Below are 24552 nucleotides of genomic sequence, written 5' to 3' on the forward strand. Positions count from 1 at the left end.
AAATAACTATGTCCGTGTATGGGAAATATTGTGCTGTAGCAACTTTGTGCTGTAGTGAAGCTACTAACTGCAGAAATCATGCTTCTAATCGAAATCCATGTAAGATTGAAAGCTGTGTATGGTGCTGATTGTATCTACATCGATAATGAGAGATGTTGAGTTGTTCATGCTTGTAATGAAAGAAATGGTAGTGCTAACCTCAACACGTGTGACAGAGTTAGGGGTGGATGACCTCACATGACAACCATAGTGACTCATCATAATCAGGTTGATGAATTCATTAGAGGAAATTGTCAGATAACACTGACACAGTTCTCAGGTAAGTGTGGAATATCACACAAGCTTGTACAGGCCATCACTGCAGAACTGCAGTACAGAAAACTGTGTGCCTCAAATGCTCATTCATGGCATGAAACGGTGGAGATTGCACATCTGTAACAATTTATTTCACATTTTGAACAGGAGGATGATGGAATCCTTTACAACACTGTCATAGGTGATGGAAGTTGGGTTCACCAGTTTGACCCTGAAGGCAAGAGAACACCAATGGAACCCCATCGCCAAAAAAGTTGAAGATTGTGCCACCCATAGGCCTAGTCAGTAAGGATTGTTCAAGGTGTGGTGCATTTGGAATTCATGCTAAAGGAACTGCTGTAAACTCTGCAAGGTACTGTGATACACTCCAAAAAGTGAAAGCACAAATTTGAAGAGTGTGAACACAAGCCAACTCACACAAGCACATTGTGAATGGGCCTGGTTTACAGCATATCATGGAAAATGCATTACCCAACTGGTATTTCCTAGCACAGTACACCAGATTTGCTGTCATGCACATTTCCATACATTCTTTAAGCAATGGTGCTGCAGCCAAAATTGTTGTTTTATCATACTCCATTGAATGCCCAATGGAGATACAACTTTCAGCAGTGACAGAATTGATTGATTGTTAAAGGCAAGTGTAGCATTGATGTTTAGCGCAGTGTTCTTCCACGGACATGGTCTGGCCTATGGAAACCATACTACATTGGCAAAGTATTTTCTAAATTCCAGCCTCCTGCTATTAGAAGTCATCATTCACTGATCTCAGAGGATCTGCTATCTTAGATAGTTGGCTGAAAACCAATTTAACCTGAAATTTCCAGGGGATTCTGCCTATTTTGAAAGACATATTGCCAATAACTGGAAGAAAAGCTAGGGTTGTTGCTGGCATTTTCTAGTCTTTATCCAGTTCCTAGTTTTTGGCTTTACCTGACAGTGGTGTGCTTCATGAATTACAGGGTGGCACACGAAATGTGTTACCAATTGTTTCTTTCACAAGTTACGACGCACATTAGATATCCCGCTGGGATCTCTACAGCAGTACCAGCAGAGCTTGGAAAAACAAATGAGTTACGAAATGGCATGTAATTCACGATACTGCCGCTAGGAGACTAGTAAGCAACAATGGCTGACAATGGAAGACTGACGACACAGCAACGATCGGCAATTGTGTTACTTTTTCATGAAACAAAAAGCCTTGTTGTGACTCAGAGGCGTTTTCGACAACAGTTTAACACGCGATGGGTTCTTTGCAAGAAGACCATCCTCAGGTTGTACGATAAATTTGTACAGGAAAGAACAGTATTGGAAGCGAAGCGACCTCGGCCTAAGCCTGTTTGTTCGCCAGAGAATATTGAAGCAGTACGAGTTGCTGTACAGAGAAGTCCCGGGAAATCATGTAGAAAGGCAGCAGTGCAATTGGGCATATCCAGACACGCTGTTCAATGCATTCTCAAAAGTGACCTTTTTACACGAGCATTTCGACATGTGGATCATTTCACTCAGGTTTCCAGGTCGCTTCAGTGACGGACAAAATTTACCCCCCCCCCCCCCCCCCCGCCCCAAATAGTCCAGACCTCAATCCATGTGACTTTTTTTCTTTGGGTGTACCTAAAGGAAAAAATATTCCCAAAACGTCCACGTGATTTAATGGAGCTCAGAAGACTTATTCTTCAAGCTTGCAGTGAAATTACGGAAGACATGTGCCGTAGGGTAGTCACTAACTTCAGTGTTCATTTGAAGGAAGTTAGGAAACAAAATGGTGGACATATTAAGCATGTGCTGAGTTAGAACAAATCTCCATGGATGGCTCTTCATTGTAGTATATGTTCCTTTCAGATTGTATTGACAATAAAGTTTATATTCAAACACAAAATGGTAACACATTTCGTGTGCCACCCTATATAAAGTCATTTCCAAATACTTACAATCATACTGACGTGCTGTCAGTATGACAACACAGATTCCAAAGCACATATCAGGATAGAACATATTTATATATGGTAAAGCAACATCCAGGCAAGATGACTAAGGGATACGAATTGTTATAGGAACACAGCAGCTATTGTAGTTAACTTAGGAATGAGTACGGACTAAAGAGTGCAGCCCATTTACATATTTTCTGGTTGAAAAGGGAGAACAATTTTTACAAGAGACCCATAAAATTTCCAACGTTCAGCTGGAACAAAACTCTGTCTGGTGCTAATACTTTAGTTGCAAGTTGTTTGTCCATTTTCAAAGTGAGCCAGACAAACTGACAGTCAACCACTCCCATCCACCCTATATGCTGGTATGGAGTGCTAAATGCATGCGAGTACATGGCAAAATATTGTGAAAAACATACTACATAAGTAGCAGAGGTATTTGCTATCAAAACCCCACTGTGAAGGATGATGTTGCACTATTGTAACAATTCTAGCTGACAGGCAGACAGGACAGTTGTCTATGAGATTTAACTATTGCCAGTGCCAGTTTCTGCATTTTGTCTAATTCAAACCATCATTATGAATAATTTAATATTTTTTCAAATTTATTTCAATCATCCCCTTGAAAACTGAATCTTAGAAGAATGGAACAGGTATTGAAATCTGGGCATTTTCGCAGTCCATTGCGTGGCTTGCCTTTATACAGTGCTCAGCCACAGCAGATTTATCAGACTGTACAGGTGAGTATAGCATAAATGTTTCATACACTGTTCTTGAACTGTGCATAAAGTATGTCACATGTATGACAAACCACATTGACAGAGAATCTTATAAATGCTTGCCTTCTGTAGAGTCAAGTTATCTTTCACAGAGAAAATGAGTATGGCTACCTTTGATGCTGGCAGAAAAATAGCCTTGACTATGTTTAGAGAGGATCAATCTATTTCACAGGAAAGATGCCCCATGTACTTGCAACTTTCCTCTATAGCCTCTTACGGTGAGACATTCGCCTCTGGCTTTAAATTCAAAGCTTTGCAGCAGATCTCCCACTTCAAAATCTTTTTTGAGATGTTTGAGTTCTGGTCCTTATCAGTAATCATATGTTCCCCATGAGACAAATGTATTGGGAACACAACTGGTCTGCTTGCAGGTATATTAATTGGTTTGCTGAAGATACCATGTCTCAGGGAGCCAAACGTTTTACTAAGAAACCAAGATGTCAAAGCCCCACAGTACATTTGATGTAGCCATGAAAGGAATTTAGATGGTCCAAGTATTGACACAATTTCTCCTCACCTTGTTGGAGGGAGGAGGGGACAAGGTGGGGGGGGGGGGGGGGGGGGGGAGGGTAAATACTACAAAAGTGCCTTGCCTACAAAAGCGTCATATATCCAAAAGATGACAGCCTTAAAAATTGAAGTATTCAAAACTTTCTCCTCAAAATCTTGATGCGTGTTAACAATTTTACCAGTGGTTTAAGTGAGTAATTTTAAAATGTGCATGGTCCCCAGCCCAGGTGCCAATTAGTTATAGGAAAAGAAGCTGCTGATGAAACAAGATTACTTGGCTGAGAGTCTCTCAGCAGATCAATTGTGTGAAGGTTACAGGCACCAATCATCAGTGTTCAATATTCTGTGTACACATATGTACCTACAATAACAATAAGAAGCTGCAAAACCATCCATGTACAAAATGAAAAAGAAGAAATACAAAAACTGCACAATACCTTCCTGGTTCACCACCACTACTTGTCAACTCCACTCCATGGTTGAACTCCTGAAAGAAGGATTAAGAGAATATGATGTAATAATAATAATAATAATAATAATAATAATAATAATGACAACAACACAACAAACAATGATAGAATATATATATTAGTTTTCAATTTTTTTGTGCACCATATCTCCTGTATTACTTAATCAAAATTAATGATTGAGACATCATTTTCAAGATATTGTTCACCACCACCAACAACAAAACACAAATATCTGAAAGTAATTGTTTTCGTTAAAAAACTTTACTTGGAAAATATTTTTATAAAAACCATGAAGTTGGTGTCATCTATTGACAACCTGTTAACTAACATGCAGAACAACTGATGCAGTTCTTTAGATTCTGTATGCAAGTGTAACCTATCATGCAATTTCAATCATATACACTGATGCAAAGAATTTAGAAGGTGCCATCAGTTGGAAAACTAATTTTACTATTTTGTACAATGGCAGGTGAAGTTGTTTACTTTCTTGAAGCAACTGATATGCACTGTGCGGATAAACCTAACTACATCAATGTTAATCATCACAGGTAGGTACCATTTACTTGTGTAAAACACATGAGCAGGTCTATCATATGATAGGAAGTTTGTCACCTCCTGCAGGAGTTGCACTAATTTACACTGGCCTCTGCATTATAGATTCTGATACTGCGATATAATACTTTTATAATTGCATTTACATATTTACCCATTACTGTGTTGCCTATCAATGACCAATCAGGATAGTGTGTGAATTATTCACATGGGACAACTAATATATCACTCCAAGGTGGCCAATCCACGGCTCTTGAAGACACTGAAAGCAGATGTGCAGATTCTGGAGTTTCTGCATCATACACATGCAGCAGCTGAGAGATCCTAAAAATCTTTGTGATCTGAAATTGAAATTTAAGAGGGTATATAAACTTGCAGCCATAAATATTAATTCTCTCTGCCACATTGGGAAACTCAAGCAAAGGATGAACTATTTGAACAGCAACAACATCTTGCAAGCAGCCAGCCAAGAAACAAAATATGCTGATGCCCTAACAATGAATAGGTAAAACTATACAATTTTCGAAGATAAACCGGCAGTTAGATTTTCCAACTCAAATCTCAGAATTTTAGGAACTGTCTTCACAGTTCATAAAAGTATAATCTAAAATGTTGATTTTGAATCCTTCTGAGAAAGACAGTCTGATTTAGTAATTATGTGTAAGAATAATTATTACTAAGTATTCAATGGCCGTGCATCAACAGCTGAAGACAACAAGAAAACTTGAGACAAAGTAAAAAAATTCTGGGAAGATCTAGAAAACAGGTTGTCAAAAATAATAATCATGATGTGGGACTTCAATGCCCAACTGGGCAAGGAAAAAATCATTCCAAAAAGTTGTTGGAAACTATCCAGCTCGTAACAGAACTGATACAAAGAGCTGAAGTTTAGTAAATGTATGCAAGTAATTTGATACTAAAATCATGTCAACACACTTCAAAAATTACCTACGATGCAGGAAACATGGATATCAGCAAATCTCAACTTGGTACAGCTTCAAGTTGATCATGTCGCCATCTCCATATATAATTTTCAAGAAATCAAGAACATTAAGAGTCAAGGGAGGAAAGGATGTTGCTTGAGATCACATGAGATTTATTCCAAAACACAAAATCATGAAACAAGTCAGTATGACTAAGATAATAAGGAAACTTTGTAGAAAAGAAATTTGATTTTCAAAGGATGCTGAAAGGTGTGAATATTAATGTCAACAATTTAACAAAAACAATTCACCATAGTGCATTTGAAATAGCTCCAGAGAACAGGAAAACAAAGAACAGATGGTGGAATAATAAATGCAAAGAAGTACTTAGACAAAAATGAAAGATTGTAACAGCTGGTACAGTAAGAAAATAATCAGTAATTGAAAAATCTATGTTTCAGAAGAAGCGAGCAGATAAAATTATTAAGGCACAAAAGAGGTACTCTGAAAAGGAACAACTTAAAAGTATAGAAGAACGCTTAAAAAAAAAAAAATCGTGTAATATAAGCTACTACAGTAGAGTCAATAGTTCAAGGTAACCAGGACCGGAAAGACCTCAAACTATTGTAAACTCAGACTATTGAAATTTATGTGGAAATAGGAAATAAAACATTGTTGAAAACAATAATGGGATCAAAATATGAACTTTATTAAAATGAAGTGTTTACATAAGGATTTACATAGGCAGAATAAGGTTTTAACTGAAGTCTCTTAAGAATTTACTTCATGGAATTATGGTGCAGTGTCTTTTGTTTGGTTAAGCTGCAACATTTCTGCACAACAGGATCATACCACTATGTGAAGAGTGTGGTGTCACCGCCAGACACCACACTTGCTAGGTGGTAGCCTTTAAATCGGCCGCGGTCCGCTAGTATACGTCGGACCCGCGTGTTGCCACTTTCAGTGATTGCAGACCGAGCGCTGCCACACGGCAGGTCTAGAGAGACTTCCTAGCACTCGCCCCAGTTGTACAGCCGACTTTGCTAGCGATGGTTCACTGACAAATTACGCTCTCAATTGCCGAGACGATAGTTAGCATAGCCTTCAGCTACGTCATTTGCTACGACCTAGCAAGGCGCCATTATCATTTGCTATTTATCTTGTGATGCATGTACCGTCAAGAGCGATGTTCACCAATTATGGATTAAAGTTAAGTATTCCAGAAGCTATGTACCTTTTTTACTAGTCTCATTTCCGTGTCATGTTCCAGACCTCACGCCAGCCTGCGTGAGCTTAAACGCGTACCTTTCGGCTTCCTGTCATTGTGGGTTGGCGCTCTGGCCAATCCACAACAAAGAGCACATTGTTGGTTGCTCACCTCAGGCCGCTACTCCAAGCAGCATATGGTGGCCTAAAGTGCAGCATAGACACATCAGTACAATCTTGGCCTCATCACCCTCATCACTCTCACAGTGCATTGGGATGTTAACTTCCAATTATTTGAATTTAACAATTCAGTTATTCCACATTATCTACTTATTCACAACATGGCAACCTTCTCATTAAATCACACAATGGCTAATAATCTGCTTCATCAAAATCTAGTGTTTCTGTTTTAGTCCTACTTTCCTGCACAATTTTTCTCCGCGTCTTAGAAAAATGAATTTGACTACCTTGCTCAAAGTCTCACTAATATAGTGCACAAGGTCCTTCACAGTCACTTTCTTTAAAGCTAACACAATGCTTTCAATATCTTCTGAATTCAAGTCTGATTGTAGGAGTCACAGATGAAACTACTACTTCAGGCATTCCAAAACATTCTGCTCCTTTGGCTGAATCAAATTGGTAACGTTTGATGGAAGAAACAAGGTGTGAATCCCTTCATGCTGCAGTTCTTCTACACTTGGATGTGAGAATGCATTATCCATTGTCAAAATAGTTTTGCATGGAAATTTTTTTCTTTTAAAAACTCTTTGCACTTTGGTACAAATGAGTTCAAAAACCAAATCTTAAAATCAATCAGGCACTATTTGATGTCTGTAGATAACTAGAAGAGCTGACATGGTTACGTTCTTGAATGCTCTTGGCTTGGCAGTTTTCTCAGTCACAACCAGTTTCAGTTTGTGATCTCCATTGCATCTGAAGCTGCCATGATGACGAGCCTCTCTGCACTTTTTTTTTGTGACCTGGAGCATTTTTTTCTTCACACATGGCAAATGTTTTTTCCAGCAACATTTTAAAATTTGAACCATTTTCATAATAGTTGTAAATTTGGCCATTGGCTAAATTTTCTTCAGTTATGGTTTTCTTTAAACATTACATTAAATTTCCAAACAGCCTCAGAGTCACCAGAGTTTTTCATTGCATACACCTAGCTGATGCATTCCATACCTCTTCTTCCACTTGTCGAAGCAATGCACATTAATGGCGAATTTGCCTTTACCTCCTGCAGTTTGTTTCCAAAAAACAACTCTCTCTCCAGCAAGATTGGGCCAGAAATCGGAGCCCCCTTCTGTCTTTGATCCATAAACCATATGAGCAATGCTCACTTCTTTTTTCAAACTGCAACTTCCTTATAGTTTTTTGGGCAAGAAATTCTTCAGGGCAGTTCTCTGAAGAGAAATGTTCCAATTTACGTCTGTTTCTTTTCCAGTCACCAACAGGAACTTTGCGGACACCATAACTGAGAGCAAGCTTTTTTTTAGTTTCTGCTTTGTCAAGTCACTTCAGTTCACCTAACTTAACATTCATGGGCACAAATTTCCTTTTCTTGGTTACTGCATTCATTTTCAGAAGGTGTACAATCAAGGGAGGTGAGTGGTTCAAAGGCGGTGAGCTATGAGCTGGTGGGGGACATAATTTCACCTTTTTATTTTTTTTTTTACGAGGTTCGGAAGCATCGGAAATTTGAAATATTGAGACAGTACCGTATTAAAAAAGCATTCAAAAACAGCAAGCCTGCATACATTTTGCAGCCACATTATGCTTCTGGAAAGAAGATTGAAAACTCACACTTAACAATGAAAATAGCTCCAAATTACAGGCAACATATTTCAAAAAGCTGTTGAACTGTGAAACACCTACCAAACTGAAATTCCATGATAATATTCCAAACAAAAATTCAAAATCACAAGCTTCAATATTATTAAAAGCTGAATCAAATAATTAAAACACAATAAAGCCCCAGGTGAAGATGGCCTCACATCATAAATTCTAAGAGCTAATGGAGATCTGGGTGTCACAATTATAAAAGAAAAACCAGATAAGGTCTGGGACATTCAAACAATTCCAGGAAACTGGAAGGTTGCAGTAATTCACTTACTTATAAGAAAGGGGCATAACAGTTTCCTAGAAATCTGAGCCTCTTTATGGAAACACCACACTACTGTGCAACGTATTGATACTTAATCTGTTTCACCCACCACCTCATTGTTCAACACCTGTCAAGTCACTCATTCCCCTTAGTTATGTGTGTATGTCAATGAGCCCACACATATGCTTCTGCTGGTTTTAAATTGTTTACATAAGTAAACTACCTGTTTAAAGTGATGTTTTAGATTTATTATTGCCAGTACAGTACAGTGTTTATTTTGTTTCCTTTGTAGACTTTTGTTTGTACACCTTCTGAAAATGAGTTCTGTAACAAAGAAAAGGAAATTTTTGGCTTTGAATGTTAAATTAGAAGGAGTGAAATGACTTGATAAAGGAGAAACAACAGAAGAACTTGCTTGCAAATATGGTGTTGGAGAAATTACTGTCGGTGAGTGATTTAAATATGAGCAGCTTTCTTCAAAGAAATGCTCTGAAGAATCTCGTAATCAAAAACTATAAAGAGAAGTGTGGCATTATCCACATAGTGTACACAACAAAGACAAAAGGTTTCTCCAGTTTCTGGCCCACTCTTGGAGGAGAAAGCCTTGTTTTTTGGAAACCAAATGTAGAAGGGAGATGACAAATTCACCATTAGTGTGGGGTGGCTCAGCAGGGGGAAAAAAGAATTATGGAGAGTGTTAAGTCAATGTACGCGAAGAAAAATTCACTGACGATTCTGAGGCAATTTGGGAATTTATTGGAAAGTTAAAAAAAATCACAAGTGAAGAAAATTTCTATAATAAAAAAATTTACAACTGTGACAAAGCTGGTTTAAATTTCAGAATGTTGTCAGGAAAAACACTTTCTTCACGTGAAGAAAAAAGTGTTCCACATCACAAAAAAGTGAGGCTTATAGTTATGGCAGTTTTACATGCAACTGGAAACCACAAACTAAAACTGATTGTAATTTGGAAGTCTGCCAAGACAAGAACATTCAAGTAAAAAGTTTTTGAAAGAAAAGGGATTGCAATGCAAAGCTATTTTGACAATGGATAATGCATCCTCACATCCAAGTGTGGAAGAACTGCAGTGTGATGGGATCTGCACCTTATTTCTCTCATCAACCATTACCAGTTTAATTCAGCCAGTGGATTGGGGCATAGCAGGATGCGTGAAGAAAAAGTATTGTCAACAACTGCTAAAATCGATCTCGAATTCCAAAGACAATGAAAGCATTGTAAGAGCTTTAATGAAAGAGTGTATCTGATTTTCTCGCTCCAAGATTCAGTTTCTGTTGTGGAAAAAAAATTGTCTGGGAAAGTAGCCAGAGCACAGAAGCTGAAGATTTTGATGATGAGGATGATCACCCTTTGTGTAATTTAATCAGAAGGTTGTCTGGGTGTGATGAGGCAGAAAATAAGGAAATAATTGAGTGGTCTAATTCAGATGAACAGTTGGAAGTTACAGACTCTTCTATGATTGACATGGTCAGCATCCCAACACATCTGCGAATGATGATGATTATGATGATGATGATGATGATGACAATGCCAAGACTGTACCATTGATGAGACACAAAATGGCTACGCTGTATTCGAGGCCACCAAGCACAATGTGAAACAACAACCTGAGGTGCCATCAACTGACATCCTGCTCTTCAGACAGTGGCATGATATTGCTGTGTGGTAACATTGCAGCTTCACCAAATAAATGACACTCCACCATAATTTCATGAATCAACAGTTACTAGACTTGAGTTAAATCCCTTATTCTGCCAGTGTAATTACATATGTAAACACTGTTTTAACAAACTTCATAATTCAGTGGCTGCATTCTTTTCAATATTGTTTATTTCTTTATCCTACATAAATTTCGAAAGTCCTGAGTTTTAAATGTTTGGAGGCAGTCCTGAGTTAGTTCACCTTGGACAATGGAGACTCTACTGTACCTGTAATTGCAGAGGAATTTTGATACTGTGGTGTTGTCCACCATAAAGTAAGGAGCCAAAGTGAGGTTGTTATCTCACAGAGCAATCACAAGAAATGACAATTGCTGCAAGTCACACTGACGAATAAGCAAACACCAGCATAGCCACACTCACACACATTTTGCTATGCTTCCACATCTTCTGGTTAGTTAGTGTTAAATGTAAGCTGACGGAGAGACCTGTATTTTGTCTGCATGAAGTAATATGTCATTGTTCAGACAGCTGCAAATGCTCATGACAGTCCTTTGGAAATTGATTGTACAAAGTTAAGCAATTCAGTCTGTCTACACTACCCTCCGTAAGTTTGGAAACACCATGCCGCATATCAAAATGGAGCAAGATGGAAATGATTTATGTGAGTTATTGGCTAGAATACAAAACAGTATGCTCAAATAACAATTAATAATGATACTTATGGTATTGTACAGAGAATTATTGTACATCTACATACACATTGGTACATACTGGTATTGCTCAGTTTTACATAAACTGGCAATACCTGACTAATCAGTTCCACTAAACATGCCAGGTGGCACCAGCGGAAAGAACAACTGTGTAGAGATACGTTGTTTAAAGTTTTGTTCAGTTGTAGTTCTGTTTGTATAAAGGTGAGATACACCACAAAAGAAGGTAGTACAAACAGTAAAAGAAATTGAAAACAGCCCCGAAGTGCCAGATCCTTTGTGATTCATGGGCCAAAATAATCACTTTGCACCAAGAAGGCAATAGTGTCTGATAAAAGTCAGATTACTATCAGCGAGAGCATCAAGACCATATGCCGTCAACCTCGCTCAGGGGCACCCATGAAAATATCAAATGCTAGGAAAAATTTTGGTTATGACCAGAAAACTTAGATTTAAAACTGTCAGAGAACTGATTGCTGTACCAAATGCAACTAGGGATACACCAGTGAGTGAGTCAACGGTGGGACAGTGCCTGGCAGAAAACAACCTCCAGGGTTATGTAGCAGCAAGGAAACCGTTGTTGCACCCTGTTAACAAGAAGAAAAATGACTTCCATGGACTGACACACCAACACTGGACAGCAGGGGATTGAGAAAGAGTTTTATTCACTGATGAATCCAAGTTCAAAATATTTGTAAGTAAATGCTATCAACTTGTATGCTGTTTACACCATGAAGCTTGAATCCTCCGTGTGTAATTCCAACTGTGAATCATGGAGAGGATTCTTTGATGGCATGGGGATCTTTTGGATGGAATGAAGTTGGAGATTTGGTGGAAGTATATTGAAAAATGAACGAAAATGTTTATCATGTCACTTTCCAGTGACATGCCAAGACATCTTGTTTATGTCTGATGGGGAAGGGTCTAGCAACAAGACAGCAGTCCGAAAAATGTATCCCACTTGTGTCAGAACTATTGAAGTGTCTGTAGGTTCACAACATGGAACGGTCTCCCCAGTCCCCCTAATAGTACTCCAATTGAGCTAACAAGGGATGAGTTGGACAAGAGGATCTGAAAACAGGGAATCATGAATGGGAAGTTATGCAGCAAGAATGGAGACTAATTCCAACTGAAGTGTTAGCAAAATTGACCTATCATATGCCAAGAGTATAGAAAACAGTGATTAAAGAATATGGTGGCTATTTTGAGGACTCTAAAATTTATAGTTACATTTATCTAGGTATTGTTTGAGCTTAACAAACATTTAGAGAACAATGCAAATATATAAAGTATTTCCTTTCCATTGTCCATAATCAACTGTTGTTTCCAAACTTATGGAGGGTAATGTATATGAAAAGCATCCACTGCTGCACGAGACTTCTGTCGTGGTTCACCTTTGTCAATATGGACTTCACTGAGTAATAGATATACTACCTGACAGTATGGTCATAACAGAGTAAGGAAGGTCATAACAGAGTAAGGAACACTGAACTGAGCAAAATTTTCCAGATAACCATAAATTAGAGATGCACCATTAAGGAGCTACAATTGCATGGAAATTAGCCCACTAAGTGAATGTGTTTGGCTGTGTGTAGTACTGCAGTTTTTCAAAAGGGTAAGCCAAACAGTTCTTCAACAATGCAAATTTTGTAGTGAGGTTGGAGGCAGGAATTTCAAGCATTTGCTAGATTTGTTAATTTTTGAAAAATAAGTGTTTAAAATTTAATTTCTGTTCTCTTTTTCACCACTGTCTTAGTTTACACTTACTAACCTATTGCATCTGTTAGGCTAAAAGTTGTTTTGTCATTAGTAAAAATTAAAAAGTATGCCTTTTACTTTGATTTTAACAAATTTGCATCTTACAGTAATATATCGACTAAAACCTGTTATCTTAACTGTTACAGAATAAAGTCAAGGGCTGGCACACCAGTCAGGAATGAGAGAGCAGAGAGGGCTGTGAAGAAGACGTCAGCCAATTGTACGCCGACCAACCCGTCTCCAGGACGACAACATGACAGTAGCAGCCAACACGTGAAGAGGACAAGTGCCACGCCCGACTGATCGCTGCCCAGGCGAAGAGAAGCATCAAGACTACCAACCAGAATAGAAGTGTCAACACTCATTACTTTGCTTGTATTACAATCGTTACACTGAAGAAGCTAGGCAGGATTCAGCATTAACAAATAAACGGCATTATGGTACTTTTAAACATACAAAGGGCGTTCAAAAAGTTCTGCACAGTTGTCTCTAATTTTTTTATTTTTTGCAGGAGGAGAATGAAATGTTTTGTGAACATACTTGGAGCATTTAACTACACATTGAGCCCTCTGAATGTAGCCTCCATCAGCTGGGACGCACTTGGCCCAGCATTCTTCCCATGATGTAAATGCACTTTGGTATAATTCTGAGCACTGACTTTTACACCATCGCTTGACAAAGGAAATAAAGGTCTTTCGCACTATCGAGTGTTTTACCGTACAAGTGGGCCTTCAGATGACCAAAGATGTAAAAACCAGGCGGAGCCCAGTCCACACTGTAGGAAGAATGAGGAACAATTTTCCAATTCATTTTCCTGATTTTCTACTGTGTCATAAGTGCTGTATGGAGTTTGGCATTGTTGTGGTGTAGTTGATGAGCTGGCCCTGAAGCTGTGGTCTGTGGGTCTTGATGGCACGTCGCAGCTCGTCCAATGACAAACAGCAATGGCCCCGGGTAATTGTGGAGCCAGGTTCCAAAAAGTCCATGAAAATGACACCACACTGATCCCAGAAGGAGAAGGCCATCACCTTTCGGCCTGCTGTTCGTGAAAGTATTGGTTTCTTCTTCCGAGGTTCGGACAGAAACAACCATGTTTCATCCTGGGTAATGACACTGTCAGAACACTGTTTCCACTCTTCAGTAAAGGTCTTCATGAGACCCTCGCACACATCCTTCCTCATCGTTTTCATTTCTCTTGTCAATAATCCAGGCACGCAATGTGCACAGATTTTCCGTACCCTAGTGACTATATCAATGATACCACACTAACCAATGACAAACGAGTCTTTCAGGAAGCTGTCATGTCGTCACACATCTGTCATTTTGGATGATTTGATTAATGGTCTCCTTATTCACACCTATCACTGCCATCAATGGTCTACCGCATCGTGGATTGTCCAGTAGAGAGAAATCACCTTCTTTAACCCTTAGTGACCACCGCTGGATACTGCTACGACCCACTGTGTCCTCCCCATAAACAGAGAGCAACTTCCTGTGAATCAGTGTGGCAGAGTCATCGCTTGTCCTGAAAGGGAACTCCATCACTGACCATTGTTGCAACCTGACATCTGCTTCATGGTCCATTATACTTTTATACCAACTTATAGCTAAATGTTCCAAGTATGTTCACGAAAAATTTCATTCTTCTCCTGAAAAAAAAAAAAAAAACTATGCAAAACTTTTTGAACACCCTTTGTAATAGAATTAATAATCTAGCTTTACCCAGTAAACATCAGACTATTTACGTCTCACATATCTGTGAGCATTTACGTCTAACATAACCATTAATATTTATGTCTAATGTAATCACCCCTAGCTTTTATTGTTCAGCTGAAACCATCACATCAGCTAATTTAATAACTACTCATATAGTCCTACTAAAATTACTTGATAGTTGACACATCAGGCATTGTAGCTGGCTTCCTCCAATCAGAGACACAACGTTATGTTACTAAAAATACAACTCACGTTAAAGGCGTCCTCGTTCACTGACCCCTCGTCTTCATCATCCCTCATCTTCTCAATATTGAATGTGCTGGGCCCAAGAAAATCTTCAGAAGGTGAATATTCCTGGAATGGTTTGAAAAAAATGCTTCATAAAGACAAGAGAAGTAAAACAAAAGTAATGCACTGCAGTCGAATTAAATCAGGTAATGTTGCACAAATTAGATCAGGAAGTAAGACACCAAAAGCAGTACACAAGTTTTGCTATTTGGGCAGCAAAATAACTGATGATGGCTGAAGCAAGGTGGATAAAAAATTACGATTGGCTACAGCAAGAAAAACATTTCTGACCAAGAGGAATTTGTTGACACTGAATATAAATTTGTGTCTTAGTAAGTCTTTTCTGAAGGTATTTTCGCATTGAACAGAAATGAAAGACAGATGATCAAGAGTTCAGATAAGAGATGAATAGAAGCTTTTGAAATGTGGTGCAACAGAAGAATAACAAAGATTAGCTGAATGGATCGAATATCTAGTGATGGGGCACTGAACTGAATTGGGGGAAAAAATTTATGGTACAGTGGGATTAATGAATTGGAATTTGGATTGAGGTGGGAGGTGTGCTAAGCTAGTCGATGCATTTGTGCAAAGCCGCTGTGGCAGAGCAGCATAGGGGTTAGTGCATCTGCCTAGTGAGCTGGAGAACGGGGTTCGAATTCCGGCCTTGGTACAAATTTTTATTTGGAACTTTAGACACATACATGACTAAAAGGAATCATCAATTTGGTAATGCAGAGTGACTGAGGCTTCAAAGCAGTAAGCAGGTTGAAACTGATATGGGTTGTTGTAGTTATGCAGAGGGTAAGAGACTCACACATGGTAAACTAGTGTGAAGAGCTGCACCAAACCAATCACGTGGAGACAACCCCAACACACAACAAGGCATGAGAGAGGCAGCAACAACCTTTGAGGAAAAACCATAGAGAAATACTTTGCCCACTTCCTTTGATTTACAACGGTCCAACAAATTCCTTTAATGAAGTAATTACATCTATTAACATGTAGCATCATATAGAACATTTATACTTTAAGTGCAGACATCACAATCAGTCTAGCATATAACTTTTCTGTTGAAATGCATTACAAATCAACAACTAGAGTTGATTTAACAATGATTCACATGGTCGTGAATGGAATGTCACATCACAGAAAATGGTGCTACCTTCTCGCCAGAAAGAACATCAACTCCACATCCCATCTATCAAACAGTGCAACACTAAACGATGCAAGTGAGCCCATGGTAAGGCTGCCCATCTTATCAATGGTTTAGAAACATAGTATTTCCACGAAGGAACTGTTAACTGTGGTAGAATTTGTTAATGGAAGGAGCAAAGTGAATAAAGGATGCTCTCACCGAATGTTGTACAGTTAATGTTGCACAATGGTGGAAAATGAAAGAAAAGGAAACCTACATACAAAGTTTTCAAAAACAACAGTTATTCACTCAAGAATATTTCAATACTGACATGAAAATTTTGTGCTCATGACAACACAATATTGGTTAATTTTAATGACATAATATGAAACTCCCCCCCATGAACCATGGACCTTGCTGTTGGTGGGGAGGCTTGCGTGCCTCAGCGATACAGATAGCCGTACCGTAGGTGCAACCACAACGGAGGGGTATCTGTTGAGAGGCCAGACAAACGTGTGGTTCCTGAAGAGGGGCAGCAGCCTTTTCAGTAGTTGCAAGGGCAACAGTCTGGATGATTGACTGATCTGGCCTTGTAACAATAACCAAAACGGCCTTGCTGTGCCGGTACTGCGAACGGCTGAAAGCAAGGGGAAACTACAGCCGTAATTTTTCCCGAGGGCATGCAGCTTTACTGTATGATTACGTGATGATGGCGTCCTCTTGGGTTAAATATTCCGGAGGTAAAATAGTCCCCCATTCGGATCTCCGGGCGGGGACTACTCAAGAGGATGTCATTATCAGGAGAAAGAAAACTGGCGTTCTACGGATGGGAGCGTGGAATGTCAGATCCCTTAATCGGGCAGGTAGGTTAGAAAATTTAAAAAGGGAAATGGATAGGTTGAAGTTAGATATAGTGGGAACTAGTGAAGTTCGGTGGCAGGAGGAACAAGACTTCTGGTCAGGTGACTACAGGGTTATAAACACAAAATCAAATAGGGGTAATGCAGGAGTAAGTTTAATAATGAATATGAAAATAGGAATGCGGGTAAGCTACTACAAACAGCATAGTGAACGCATTATTGTGGCCAAGATAGATACGAAGCCCACACCTACTACAGTAGTACAAGTTTATATGCCAACTAGCTCTGCAGATGACGAAGAAATTGAAGAAATGTATGATGAAATAAAAGAAATTATTCAGATTGTGAAGGGAGACGAAAATTTAATAGTCATGGGTGACTGGAATTCGAGTGTAGGAAAAGGGAGAGAAGGAAACATAGTAGGTGAATATGGATTGGGGGACAGAAATGAAAGAGGAAGCCGCCTGGTAGAATTTTGCACAGAGCACAACATAATCATAACTAACACTTGGTTTAAGAATCATGAAAGAAGGTTGTATACATGGAAGAACCCTGGAGATACTAAAAGGTATCAGATAGATTATATAATGTGTTATATCCTAGCCAGTAATGCCACCCGAGCCCGCTGCCAAAAGGTTGGCAGCATCAAAGTCCGGACGCCGTCCGCATAAGCAGCGCCAGCGAGACAGGAAATCGCCGCAAGGCTGCGCGCGCCACCGCTGGCTTCTGGCTTCTTAAGCGCTGGAGTCGCGAGCGCTAGGACAGTTCTGTATTCGCCGCTCAGTAGTATACTTGCCACCGAATTGTGTACTTGCTAGTCAGTTGGGTGTTCATCGCAGCAGAGTTGTTGTTTGTCGTCAGCCGACGCTGACCTAGCCGCTCCGACTCGAACTAGACAGATCTCTGTAAACACGGAGTTCACCACGGTGTTTCTGTATCTTCTATAATAAAGATAAGTACCGACTTTTAATTAATCAGAGTGTTTGGGTTTTCATCTTTCTGTTCACTGTTCCAGCGGACCGGTCGGCCCGCTATTAAAAGTGTGGCGGTGACTTCGTAAGCCGTTTCTACAGCGAATTGCTTGTCGCTACGAACACCGCCACAAAACTGGCGACGAGGACTTCCGAACTCGTGTGCAGGGCTGGTTCAACTTGTTTCTGGTTATACTACTCATAGCGATAAAATTTTGGGGGCTGGTTTAATTTGTGTTCACTATGTCTGCCGAATTACAACAGTTGATCTTGTTACAGAGTCAGCAAATACAAAGTCTGGTGGAAGCGATCGCCAAACAAGCGGCTAATCCTCCAACACAAAAGGAACAAGCACAGGCAGCACCAGCGTTCCGTGCTTTTGATGCATCACGAGAAGAATGGCGAGAATATTTCGCGCAGTTGCAGGCGCACATGACAGTCTACAAAATCACAGGTACTGAGCGGCAGCTTTATTTAATTTCCACTGCAGGCGTGGAAATCTATCGACTACTTTGTAAGTTGTTCCCGGAATCCAAGCCAGAAGCTTTAGACTATGACGTTGTTGTTAACAAGCTTGCTGAGTATTTCGAGTCACGAGTTCATGTGGCAGCAGTCAGATTCAAGTTCTTCAAATTAAAGAAACTGCCACATCAATCTAATAAACAGTGGTTAACAGATTTATGGGGCCTCACCCATCAGTGCCGATTTAATTGTGTGTGTGGAGCTTCCTACAGTGATGTCATGTTACGAGACGCTATTACTCAAAACATTGCAGATTCTCGTATTCGTGCTGCTATCTTAAAGTTGCCTGACCCGTCATTAGAGACTGTGATGAACATCATTGAAGCCCAAGATACTTTTGACTATGCTGAGTGTGAGTTAGATCAGCCATGTATTTCTCAAATTGCCTGTGCTAAGCAAGTTATGTCACGCCCGCGGCCCCACCGGCAGAGTCAGACTGTAAACACTAGCCAGCCGCGTCATGTTAAACACATTCGTCAGCCGCGTGTGCAAAATGATAGAGTTAAGTCTTGCCCTAAGTGTGTTCTTGCTCATCCTCGTGAACGTTGCCCGTTGAGAAACGGGGTTTGTCACTTTTGTCAAAGGAAAGGACACATCCAGACTGTTTGTTTGCGTAAGCGCAAGAACAATTCTAGTGCTGCCCAGCCCATGGATATTCATGTTCTTCACATCCAGCCCGCCCAGAAGGTCGCGTTTAAAGACTCTTCCACGGTTCGTGTGGGTAATAAACTTGTTCGCAATAAGCCACCCACCCAGCCCTCTGCTATGCGACCCAAGCGTAATTCAAACGCTGTAAAACGTAATGTACAGACTGCAAGTGAAGCGGGAGTTGTTGTTCCACCCGCCCAACCCACGAGTTGTCGTAAGCAGCGAACATGCGCTATACGCGCTGGTTTTGTGTCTTCCGCCTCCACTGCACCGATCCAGAGACAGTGTAATAAACTATTTGTGAAGCTACGCATCCAGGATAAGACCTTCAATTTTCAATTAGACACTGGTGCGTCTGTGACTCTCATAAATAGTGCTACGTATGCGGCTATCGGCCGCCCTAAACTTTCAGCGGCAAAACATTCTTTGGCTACTTATAGTGGAGAACAAATTCCTGTGTTAGGTGTATGTAGCGTGCCAGCCACATTCCGTGGCAATACAAAAACAGTTTCATTCACAGTGCTCCGCGCTACGGACAGTGTAAACATTTTCGGATTAGACTGTTTTGACTTGTTTGGCTTGTCTATCCAAGACAATGTGTTGCAAATTAATTCTGTTGTTGTTCCTCAAGACAGCATAACCGATTTGTGTAAACGATACAGTGACATATTTAAAGACGAACTAGGTTGTGCTGCGAACTTTGCCGCTCATATTACGTTAAAAGATAATGCTCAGCCTCGATTTTGTCGTGCTCGTCCACTGCCTCACGCCTCCGGGCACCTGTAAAAGATGAACTTCGTCGTTGGCAAAACAACGGTGTTATTCAACCCGTTTCAGCGAGCCAGTGGGCTTCTCCCTTAGTTATTATAAAGAAACCTTCTGGCAAGTTACGTTTGTGTGCTGATTTTAAGTCGACAGTTAATCCTCAGACTGTCATTGATTCTTTTCCTTTGCCTAGACCGGACGAGCTGATGGATAAGTTAGGGGAAGCTCGTTTCTTTTCCAAAATTGATCTCCGTGAAGCATATTTGCAATTGCCCCTCGACGAGCAATCACAACAGCATTCTGTCATCATCATGTCGTTGGGGTTGTTCCGTTTTCTGCGTTTGCCTTTTGGTTGTGCGTCGGCTCCAGCTGTTTTTCAGCGTTTTTTGTCACAACTTCTGGCTAATGTGCCATCGTGTTGCAACTATTTAGACGATATTGTTGTGTCCGGTCGGACGCCTGCTGAACATTTCCGTAATTTGGAGTGTTTGTTTAAAGTGTTGTCTCAGGCAGGCCTACGTTGCAACATCGATAAATGTTCATTTTTCCTTACGGAGATAGAGTATCTGGGACATGTTATTAATGCTCAAGGCATTCATCCCTCCCAGTCACATTTAGCAGCTATTCGTGATTTGCCCGCCCCTCGCAATCTGCAGGAATTGCAAGCAGTTCTTGGCAAATTGACATATTATATTAGGTTTATACCTAATGCATCACAGATTGCTGCACCGTTGCATCGTCTCCGCCATAAGAATGTTCCGTTTGTGTGGTCAGCTGATTGCCAATCGGCCTTTCAGCAGCTTAAAGAGGCTTTATTGAATGATCGTTGTCTGGTCCATTACGACCCTAACAAGCCTCTGGTGTTAGCTTGTGATGCCTCTTCTTTCGGCCTCGGTGCTGTGTTGTCTCACCGAGTCGATAACACCGAACGTCCTATTGCGTTCGCATCTAAATAGCTAAACAAAGCTCAGTGTAATTATAGCCAATTGGACAAGGAAGCATTGGCTATTGTGTTCGGTGTCACAAAATTCCATCACTATCTCTATGGTAGACCATTCTATTTAGTAACAGATCACAAGCCCCTGACGTCACTGTTTCATCCGTCTAAACCAGTTCCACAGCGGACAGCTCAGAGGCTACAACGTTGGGCTCTTTTGTTATCACAATACCAGTATGAGATACTGTATCGCCCTACAGCTCAGCATGCAAACGCTGACGCGCTTTCTAGATTGCCGATTGCTGCGGATGTTGTCTTCGATTCCTCTGACGACTCTTGCCATCAGATTGACGCCGATGAGCATCAATCCCTCCGGGATTTTCCGATTGATTATCGTCAGGTGGCACGTGAGACAGCTACGGATCCTCATCTGAGTTTACTATTACGTTTTGTTCAACGTGGTTGGCCGTCCAAGGCAAAGGACATATCGGATCCTGTGGTTCGTCGCTATTATCCGCAACGTCATCTGTTGTCTGTTTCGCACGGAGTTTTGCTGTTACGCACCGAGAATGACCAGCTTCATGTAGTGGTTCCCCAAGTGCTCCAATCCAAGGTCCTCGACTTGTTGCATCAAGGTCATTGGGGAGTGGTCCGCACCAAGCAGCTTGCCCGCCGTCATTGTACATGGATCGGCATTGATAAGCAGATTACGCAGATGTCTACAGATTGTTCGACGTGTGCCGAACACCAAGCTGCTCCGCCTCAACGCTATTTTGAGTGGGCACGCCCTGCCGGTCCCTGGCAGCGAGTACATATTGATTTTGCTGGTCCATGTTGGAATTCTCGTTGGCTCATCGTGATAGATGCATTTAGTAATTTTCCGTTTGTTGTGCCCATGCAGTCTACAACGTCTGCACAAACTATACAGGCGTTGACTTCAATTTTTTGTATTGAGGGTCTTCCAGAAGTTTTAGTGTCTGACAATGGTCCACAATTTACCTCTGCTGAATTTGAAAGTTTTTGTTCTGCCAATGGCATTCGCCATGTTCTTACTCCGCCGTTCCACCCTAAATCGAAAGGTGCAGCGGAACGTTTTGTACGCACATTCAAGGATCATATGGACCGCCTTCGTGCTACGCACTCTCGTCAGCAGGCCCTCATCACGTTCCAGTCGTCGTACCGGACCGCGCCACGCGACGGCCCTTCGCCTGCGGAGCTTCTCCACGGCCGTCGTCATCGCACCCTACTACGGTTGTTGCACCCCCCGGATCGACCCGCCGCTTCTGAGCATCGCACGCGTTTTCAGGGCAACGACGCCGTTTTTTTTCAGAGTTTATCACGGTCACCGTCGCCGTCGTTGGGAACGTGGTACCGTGATAAGTGTCCAGGGTCGCGGTTTTTATACTGTTCAAGGTGCTACTGGGGTGCACTGGAGGCATCAGAACCAGTTGCGCCGCGCTGGCCGCCCGGATTCTGCCGCTCGTTCTTTGTCCACAGATTTGGTCCGCGGCGGGTTCCAGCCGCGCCTTCCGACTTCGCTGCCGCCCCCAGGGCAGCAGCAGCAGCCGTCGCCGCTACCATGCCGACAGCCCGTCCCGTTGATGCCTCCCGTGCAGCTTCATCCGGGAGCGCCCCCGGTGGTCGCTCCGGCACCTGCGGTCCCTCTTCAGTCGCCACCGCCTTCGGAGCTGATGGACGTCGACCCCTCAGCCGGGCCGCCTTCCCAAGCGGTGGCTGTGCAGCCTGTCCTGCAGCCGCTTTCCTTGGGCACCCCCAAGGAGTCTGACACCGCAGCGCCTTGTCCGGCGCCCACTCAGCAACCGTCGGCGCAGCGTCAGGAGACGCTGCCTCTCTTCGTGGGTTCCGACGCCCCGTCGCGTCCAGTACCAGAAGCTGCGCCCGTGGTCACAGGCGTGCACCCTGACCTCGGTTTTCAGTCGGTGTTTTCCGAGGCCCCGCGCAGCCAATGCTGGGGTGCGGACCGGGGACTGCCACCGACAACAGTCTCCGCCCCGGTCTCTTCAGCTACGCCTGCGGCCAGACCCCTCCCCCGCCGTCGCGCTCGCCACGTCATTATTCAATGACGGTGCGGCGATTTGGGGGGGAGGAGTGTTATATCCTAGCCAGTAATGCCACCCGAGCCCGCTGCCAAAAGGTTGGCAGCATCAAAGTCCGGACGCCGTCCGCATAAGCAGCGCCAGCGAGACAGGAAATCGCCGCAAGGCTGCGCACGCCACCGCTGGCTTCTGGCTTCTTAAGCGCTGGAGTCGCAAGCGCTAGGACAGTTCTGTATTCGCCGCTCAGTAGTATACTCGCCACCGAATTGTGTACTTGCTAGTCAGTTGGGTGTTCATCGCAGCAGAGTTGTTGTTTGTCGTCAGCCGACGCTGACCTAGCCACTCCGACTCGAACTAGACAGATCTCTGTAGACACGGAGTTCACCAGGGTGTTTCTGTATCTTCTATAATAAAGATAAGTACCGACTTTTAATTAATCAGAGTGTTTGGGTTTTCATCTTTCTGTTCACTGTTCCAGCGGACCGGTCGGCCCACTATTAAAAGTGTGGTGGTGACTTCGTAAGCCGTTTCTACAGCGAATTGCTTGTCGCTACGAACACCGCCACAAAATAATGGTAAGATAGAGATTTAGGAACCAGGTTTTAAATTGTAAGACATTTCCAGGGGCAGATGTGGACTCTGACCATAATCTATTGGTTATGACCTGTAGATTAAAACTGAAGAAACTGCAAAAAGGTGGGAATTTAAGGAGATGGGACCTGGATAAACTAAAAGAACCAGAGGTTGTACAGAGATTCAGGGAGAGCATAAGGGATCAATTGACAGTAATGGGGGAAATAAATACAGTAGAAGAAGAATGGGTAGCTTTGAGGGATGAAGTAGTGAAGGCAGCAGAGGATCAAGTAGGTAAAAAGACGAGGGCTAGTAGAAATCCTTGGGTAACAGAAGAAATATTGAATTTAATTGATGAAAGGAGAAAATAAACAAATGCAGTAAGTGAAACAGGCAAAAAGGAATACAAACGTCTCAAAAATGAGATCGACAGGAAGTGCAAAATGGCTAAGCAGGGATGGCTAGAGGACAAATGTAAGGATGTAGAGGCCTATCTCACTAGGGGTAAGATAGATACCACTTACAGGAAAATTAAAGAGACCTTTGGAGATAAGAGAACGACTTGTATGAATATCAAGAGCTCAGATGGAAACCCAGTTCTGAGCAAAGAAGGGAAAGCAGAAAGGTGGAAGGAGTATATAGAGGGTCTATACAAGGGCGATGTACTTGAGGACAATATTATGGAAATGGAAGAGGATGTAGATGAAGATGAAATGGGAGATATGATACTGCGTGAAGAGTTTGACAGAGCACTGAAAGACCTGAGTCGAAACAAAGCCCCCGGAGTAGACAATATTCCATTGGAACTACTGACGGCCGTGGGAGAGCCAGTCCTGACAAAACTCTACCATCTGGTGAGGAAGATGTATGAGACAGGCGAAATACCCTCAGACTTCAAGAAGAATATAATAATTCCAATCCCAAAGAAAGCAGGTGTTGACAGATGTGAAAATTACCGAACTATCAGCTTAATAAGTCACAGCTGCAAAATACTAACACGAATTCTTTACAGACGAATGGAAAAACTAGTAGAAGCCAACCTCGGGGAAGATCAGTTTGGATTCCGTAGAAACACTGGAACACAATACTGACCTTACGACTTATCTTAGAAGAAAGATTAAGGAAAGGCAAACCTACGTTTC

The 24552-nt window shown here is 41.7% G+C and overlaps 1 protein-coding gene across 2 annotated transcripts in view; it reads right to left on the minus strand.

The window, feature by feature from the left end:
- LOC126424832 (zinc finger protein with KRAB and SCAN domains 8-like) overlaps positions 1-24552 on the minus strand; it is a 160762-nt gene that overhangs the window by 15204 nt on the left and 121006 nt on the right. For both annotated transcript variants that reach the window (XM_050087639.1, XM_050087640.1), the window contains exons 5-6: positions 14907-15008; positions 3970-4019 (exon numbers count right to left, since the gene is read on the minus strand). In XM_050087639.1, the coding sequence (XP_049943596.1) occupies positions 3970-4019; positions 14907-15008 (152 nt within the window). The remainder of the gene's footprint in view (positions 1-3969; positions 4020-14906; positions 15009-24552) is intronic.

This window comes from Schistocerca serialis, chromosome 10 (genome assembly GCF_023864345.2).
Source record: "Schistocerca serialis cubense isolate TAMUIC-IGC-003099 chromosome 10, iqSchSeri2.2, whole genome shotgun sequence".
Taxonomy (NCBI): Eukaryota; Metazoa; Arthropoda; class Insecta; order Orthoptera; family Acrididae; genus Schistocerca; species Schistocerca serialis.